General features: G+C 40.3%; 1 protein-coding gene across 1 annotated transcript; it reads right to left on the bottom strand.

The window, feature by feature from the left end:
* Positions 1 to 462: 462 nt before the first annotated feature.
* Positions 463 to 3313, bottom strand: LOC120824429 (regulator of G-protein signaling 21). The gene is made up of 5 exons (XM_040185294.2): positions 3123 to 3313; positions 2931 to 3026; positions 2780 to 2835; positions 2455 to 2621; positions 463 to 950 (listed from the first exon to the last, which is right to left on the bottom strand). Exons 1-5 carry the CDS (start codon positions 3197 to 3199, stop codon positions 765 to 767), a joined length of 582 nt encoding a protein of 193 aa, XP_040041228.1. The 5' UTR covers positions 3200 to 3313; the 3' UTR covers positions 463 to 764.
* Positions 3314 to 7337: the final 4024 nt, after the last annotated feature.

The following is a 7337-nucleotide window of genomic DNA, read 5'->3' as shown; positions in this document are numbered from 1 at the left end:
ATGACTCCAGTGTTGTCGTTTAAGCCCTCCTGGGTTATTATTAGCTGCCTCAGTACTCCTTTTTAAGGCACAATTTTTAAGAATAAGGCCATTTACAGAACAGAGTGAGATCAAGGGTTACCGCGAGGTTACTTTTTTCCAGTTTGGTAAACCCCTTTTGCTGGTGTGTTGAATCATCTGTGACCCTAATTAAAGGATATTACAGGCACGTGACCAAAGAACGAATCTCCTTGCTGGGTAAGCTGTGGAAACTGTTCTTTTTTATGTCCTTGGCATTCCTGTACCCGGTCCACTTAGATAGTAGGATGACTATAAATCTTTGTATCAAACTCCCGATAGAATGGAATAGTAATAGTAAGAATGATTATGAATGTCGAGTGAGAACTACTCCTCGAATAACATGTTTTAAAAGATGCTGAAGAAGTCATGACTTTGTAAAGTGCGCATAAAAAAAACAGGTAATTTTCATTCAACATATCAGAAACCATTTATTTAGCATGTATCATACTATTCTGCACCTTAACTCAAGACTTTTCGTCAACACCACATTTCAAACAACTGAAAACTTGCTCAAATCAATTAAAATACTGAAATATCAACAGTATTCTTTCCTCCCTACGTACACATACCTTTTCCCCCCGCCGACACTACCTTTATCTTTTTCCCGCTTGATGTTCTTGAAAACTTTATCTTTAATAAAGAGATACTCCCGTACAATTGATGCAAACTTCTGAGTGTTGAGATTAGAGAAGCTGTTTTGATACTTAAATGTACCAACGAGTCTTGGATTTGTACTTCAGACTCAGGTAGGCATCCGAGTGGAGGAATCTGGGGTAAGAATCTCTTTCCATCAACAAGTAAACATGTTTCTGGGCCTCATCGAAGCAGGAGAGGCTCGGCTTCGCCAAAGACCTCTTGATCTCCTCTTTAATGTGGTGATCAACATTGATCTGGAAAAGAAACAGAGAAAAGCAGAGCAGAGTTATGTCCCACATAACTCTGCTGCACTTTAAGAATGACATTTCAAACAATTACAAAAACAGTCGTTATTGACAGATTTATGTAGTGGTGTTGTATGTAGGTGTTGGTGTGTGCATATGCAGGATTTATTCATATTTTATAATACGGGTAGATCAAATCCAGCGTTCTGATTGGTTGAGAGTGAGTCACGTGGGGTACATTATTGAGCAATAGGCTGACAATTAAGGTGGACGTCATGAGAGATATGAATGAATGAGATGGACCCAATGCTGTTTACACGCATGTATGGGGACTATTTTTCTGTAGACTACTGAAATATGATACACAACGTTTGGTGGCTAATACTATTTTGTGCTCAAAAGCAGCTATTTACTTATTATTTATAATTTTGCTGGTGACCGTATTATAAAGGCAATAAGGTACTTGAGGCAGTACTTTATCTTCAATAATGTACACTCCACATTATTGGACAATAAAGTACAGCCTCTCGTACCTTATTGCTTAAGTATTGTTAATTTAAGAATGTTATTGGTCTTACAAGCTCAATTAATAGACCTGGAAGGAACATTTTTAAAAAGGAGGCCTTGAGGTGTTCTCTTGAGGTGAACTAAAATCCAGCCCAGAAATATGGCACAACTTCAAATAGTCTAAAAAACGTTATCTGTTATCTGTTTAATCTTGGCCAGGACGAAAACCATGCCAAGTTAATTGGGATGCAATTCTACTGCCTGATACACACGAAAGGCTACGTGACTACATACCTTTGAGACAAATTGACATACAACAGGACCGGGCGAAAAAGACCAACGAACGCACAACTTTCGACCACGTTGTGTTTCATACATTTTAAATAAAATACATAAATGCCATGAGACTGTGCTGCTTATAATTGTTTTCATTTCGCAATATTTCTTTTTCGCCTCAAAATATTACTATGTGGGATTTGGTTTTAATGAGCAGAAGGTCACACATCAACACAAGTGCTATTAAAGTCCAGGAGTTTGATAAATTAACCAATTATTTATTGTGTCAATGAGGTGAATAAATGGCACATTTACATTATAATAGGTTCATTCAACAAATGAAAGAAACAAAAGCTTGCAGGGAAATACCCCATACCTAAAGGTGTGGACAATTAGGTATGACAAAATTTGAGAGCCTTACTGCATTTATATTGTATTTCATTTTTAGATTTTAAATTGGGACCTGCTGCTTGAATTCTTGATCATTGTACATACATAAAGTCATTTCCAGTATAGATTGTTGCATAATAATTCAATTTTCTGGAATGTTTGCTTGTATCAATGTTATGTAGAACTACGCTTTGCTTCTTCGTAGAGCACTTTGTAAACCATGTTTTTAAAAGGTAGTATATAAAAAAATAATTTTATTAATTTAATATTCACCTCAGTGAACAATGCTGACAGTGAAAGGTGTAACATTAAGTAGATAGTCCCCCCTGGTACCACTGACCTCTCGAGGGGCCGCAGGCTGGATGAACTCCTGGTAGATCTCCTGTGCTTTCCAGTTACGGTCTTCCGGTGAAGCAGTTGACTTGAAATCTTCACATGCGAACCAGAAATCAATGTTTTCTTCACTAAATTCAGTCCTTAGGAAGCTGCGGAATGCCGCTAAATATTCTGTTAAGAGAAAAATATAACAAATGATTCACTGTTTTAATATTAGAATGTCCACAATGATAGATGTGCCCATAATTGCAATGTAGAGAATAATGTAGTTCAGTAAATTCTTTTGGTATTTTATCTCAAAACAAGCAAAGCATTTTGTAATGTGTTACTTTTATTATGTAGCATTGTTTCCAGAGTCGGTTCGAGTTTATGAGCAGTCTGCCAACTGTAATGAAGAGATATTTTTTTAAATCATTTTCAACGTAGTGAATAGCCGGATCATGAAGATATCTATACTATCTATAGTGCCACATACAATACCTGAGTTTTGAAGGATATGTGTCATCATTTATTCGTTCTCCAATGAAGAACTGGAAGTCCTTCTTACTCACGCTTTGATTATGAACGATACCAATTCTGCAAAACAAATGAAGTTACACTTTTACACCAATGTACAGTCTGAAGAAAGTAAGCCTGTGCAGCTTGCTCGGACCGTTACTCAATCGGTCTTACCTTCTGGGATGCTTCACAGTTTTCCACATATCTTTAATTTTATAGAAACGAGTCTTTGAAAACAGACATTTTGGCATTTTAACATCCTTGGAAATGTCCTGAAAGCGGTTACAGAAGCGCGCCGTGGTGCGTTTAAAACAGAACTGGCCCTTGCCTGCCTTCAACCTTGCAGGGAAGGTGTGAGAGCTGTGACGCTAAGAGCCTGCTGGTACACGTATAGAAATTCCTCAGCTTGAGAATACAGACCACTTCAGCGCCTTCTCACTCACAGCTGTAAAATTCCAGTTTGAGATTGTACCATTTACAAGATTGAGCTCACTGAGCACCGAGCTCAGAGGTGGACACAAAACACAGCGTTAATAAAGGGCGGGGGGGCTATTCTTTGGATATCTCCAGTTGGAGGTACCAATACATATCTTGAAGCTGTCCCTTACACGTTCAGGTATTTAACTCATTGTAAAGGTAATCATTTCCTAACAAAGGTAGATGTGTTTCAGTGCCCTCATCAGGAACATGACGAAGTTCAGAGAACGCAAAACTAAGCTGTTCACAGCATCATTGTGATGAATCTATTGGGGGATATGCCGCTGTTGCCTTTGCTTACAGCATACTGCACACACCTACTGGCAGGACTCACCCAACAGCCAATTACCAAAGCGAGACTATGATTCAGCGTATTAACGGTCTGATTCAGATCGACAGGGCTACGTGTCTCAAACAATTTACTTCACTCCACCTTCGTGTAGATTTGCCATAGATGCTGAAAATAAAGCAGAAGATATTTACAGAAATGAAATGTTCACAGTGAGGCATCATCCCGAATGTGAGACCGAAAAAAAAAAAGAATTGCTTTGGGTTTTTTAGTGGTTATGAAAACAGGAAGGCTGTACTCGTAACAAAGTTTTTAGCTTATTTCTCATACATCTACCAATCACTCTTTTAGACCAGCTGGTCTCCTATATCCAATAAGCACAACGATAAAAATGACAGCGCCAGCCCAGTGGTTTCCATACTGAGGGGTGCGGCCCTTAGACAGGCGGGAGCCATGGAACTACAGGGGGGGGGGCCAAAGACCAGTATGGAATTAACTCAGTCAAGGTGGATATTAAAAGAGGTCGGCCATCAATCATGGTTGCACTTAGTCTTACGACTTCTCAAATATGCTGACATTATTCTTTTTTTAGCCAGAAAATCTGAACTAATCTTACATACTCTTACATAAAAGATGAATTGCTGAGTCATCGGCTATCGTCACTGAATGGGCCCATTTCCTCTTGAATGGTCGTTGACACAGAGGTGTTGATGGCTATCAGTGCTTGTGTTTAACAGGCAGTTTACTGACAGTACACACAGTACAGATAGTGAGGAAGTAACCCTTTCCGGCAAAGAGCTTCCCTCAACACTACTACACTCGGTAGTGTGTACTACACTCATCTTCTGACACCCTGGTAAACTTGACACATGAATGAAAACACTTGAATTGTCACTGGTTCAATAAGACGGAAAGTGTAAATAGCATGACTGTATGACTTCGAAATCACCTGTCTTTATTGGCTCCTCCGCCCCCTTCACCGGTCACCGGTGGCTGCCTGCATCCGTTTCAAAACACTGCTACCAAATGATAAACAAGCAGCGTGATCACATTCTGGCAGGCTTCATTAAGAAGATTAGCTCACCAGTGTCTATTCTGAAGCTTGCTTGTATCAAACCGGGAACAGACTTAACTGATATTGGCATTGCCGATTGTCTCTGTGTGTCAAGAGTGGCAGTGCAAAAAAAAAAAAGAGGGTCATGGTACACACAAGCTTATCGTCAGGAAGAGGCTTTAAACATAATATACTTTGTGTTTTCCCCACCATTTTACCAAGGGGGCGTCCCGACACGCGCCTTCATGCAGGCAGTTCCGCCCCAACACATGCGCGCATGTGTCCGCGCATGCGCACGCACGTGCCGCTTGCAGCAGACGGACTACTTGTCCTCGTCAAGGTTTTTGTTCCTCCCAGACGAGACTTGATCAGGGATGGCTGTGTTAAAATGTATTTTGTTGTGATAAAGGGGTTCAGTAGTTCAAGTTTGTAGTGTTGCTTGCTCTGGTTGACCTTCGCCATCTTATAGCTGTGACGTTTATTAAAGCTATTGGGTTCTTATGTCCTTTGTTATTACATTTTTTAAATGTCTTCAATATTACATTACAAGAATCAGCAACTGCATCTCAAGCAAAAAATCAGTGATGTAAAAGCAGAAATGTATTAGCAGTAGCAGTGTAAATGTTTTACAAGCTGTCAAAAAAGCAGGTCTTCTAATACGCAAATCTGTGCTTTCACATTCTTCCTTTTTCACGTGAAGTCCATTCTCTGTGAGGTTTATTGCTGACCTGACAGAGAATCACCGCAGTCCCCACAGCCCGACAGGGTTCGGAGTCGGTGTTGCAAGGGTCTCACCAGAATACTCTGCGGAAGCGAAACAGCTTTTGGTATCCCAGGCACATGAAGCCTGAGGGAAGCTGAGAAAACTCCACTGTCCCCAGAAAGATGTCCCTAAATGTCATACTTCCTTTCACGCTCTGTTCGCGAGCAAAGTCTGTTCTATGATAAATATGCCATTAAACAGAAAAAAATGGATGAAAAGCTCTATCAAATATGAAAAACCTTTACCCAGTTTTTGGATGCATAAACCTACCGTAAAGTAGCTATTTTCCAAATGAGACTTTTACTGAACCACAGCTTGGGTCAGATATTTGTCTCCATCTAGCGGTCATGTGTGCACAAATTCACAACAATCATGTGCTGTAAGTTGCGCGTTATAGTTTGGCCGGTTGAGAAAGAAGAGCTGTCAAAACATGATCCAACCCACTTGTGGCAGCTCACTCAAGGCCCCAAAGACATCATTCATTTGTGTTATATTTGATCAAAAGCACATTATCTAAATTACGCGTAATGGGTTTACATCATTATGCTTATGAGCTGCATATTCTTTAACAAAGTGATATGCAGTAGATATGGGGGGGGCAGACATTACCTACTCGGTAAGATTAATGGGATAGTGCCTAAGCACCCCCTAGCGCCACTGTCAGGTATCAGGTCCTATAGATACGGCTTCATCTATTTATTTTCACTAATAATTATGTCTCTTGAACATTAAGAAAAACTCATTCCCCAAAAACCCAAGGAGACAACATGTAATTGCTCGTTTCGTACACCTAATAATATTTTTGATTTGGCATGCTGTAAAGCACACACAAAATGTCCTAATACTTCCTAATAGTCCTAATATTTGCAAAGCCTGATACAGAAAATGTCTGTTAATCCTGCTACATTACTTCAACAGTTAACCAGTTATTGATTCATTAATTGCATTTTCAACATTTAAGATGGACGCATGCTGTTAACTTCCATCAGTCATTTTGTCTATTCTCAAAATGTGACGTTCTGGGACAATTTCATTCTCACAAATCTTGCAATGAAATTCTAAAGTAAATACAGAACCCTGTATTGTTTGTGTTGCTTGTTTTTTTTCTCACCTGTTTCCCTATTGTACACACCTTTTGTCTACATGGAAAAGACATTAAATTGACCCAAAGCTCCATAACAGATTTTCAGTGATTCATTTATAGTGGCTAAGAGCAGTAAATATCCATTGTGGAACGATGCATTACTGTTGCAGGGTCTTTCCCCCTTTTTCTCACAAAAACACTTGCGGCATACTGGCTGGCAGTAAGCTGGAGGAGAAACACTGCTGGGTCTTTAGATCATAAGTGTGAAAAAAAGAGATACTCTTTCATCAGTCCTTATATCTTTGGAGACCGATTTAAAACCCTTGAAGTCTGCCACAGGAGGAGTTAATCTTTGGGAGTTTCTGCCTTGATGCAGTGTAAAGTTTTCTCCTCCCCAGTCGTGAAGAAAGAGCGGCTTGTGGAAGTCCACAGACAATGTGTTGCCTTATTTCCCACCCACTGAGAAGTGCTACTCGCATCTCCCTGGGTCATCGAGTCCTGGGGCATTATCTCAGCCTCTGCTGCTCACATTATGTCGACCGGTCCGGGCTTTGCTGTTTGGGTGCCCTCCCCTCACTCGCCCCTCTCCATCCATCCATCCCTCCCTCCCTCCATCCATCCATCCAGCCCCTTGCTGTACAGCGATCCTTCTTTTTCTTCCCACTGTTCTTTCCAGCCAGTCTCCCAAATGTTTGACTTAATTTACTCCGCTCTCTCCTCCT

Source organism: Gasterosteus aculeatus, chromosome 8 (assembly GCF_964276395.1).
Source record: "Gasterosteus aculeatus chromosome 8, fGasAcu3.hap1.1, whole genome shotgun sequence".
NCBI classification, from domain to species: domain Eukaryota; kingdom Metazoa; phylum Chordata; class Actinopteri; order Perciformes; family Gasterosteidae; genus Gasterosteus; species Gasterosteus aculeatus.
The sequence above is the reverse complement of the archived record's forward strand: the minus strand, read 5'-3'. Positions and strand labels throughout refer to the sequence as shown.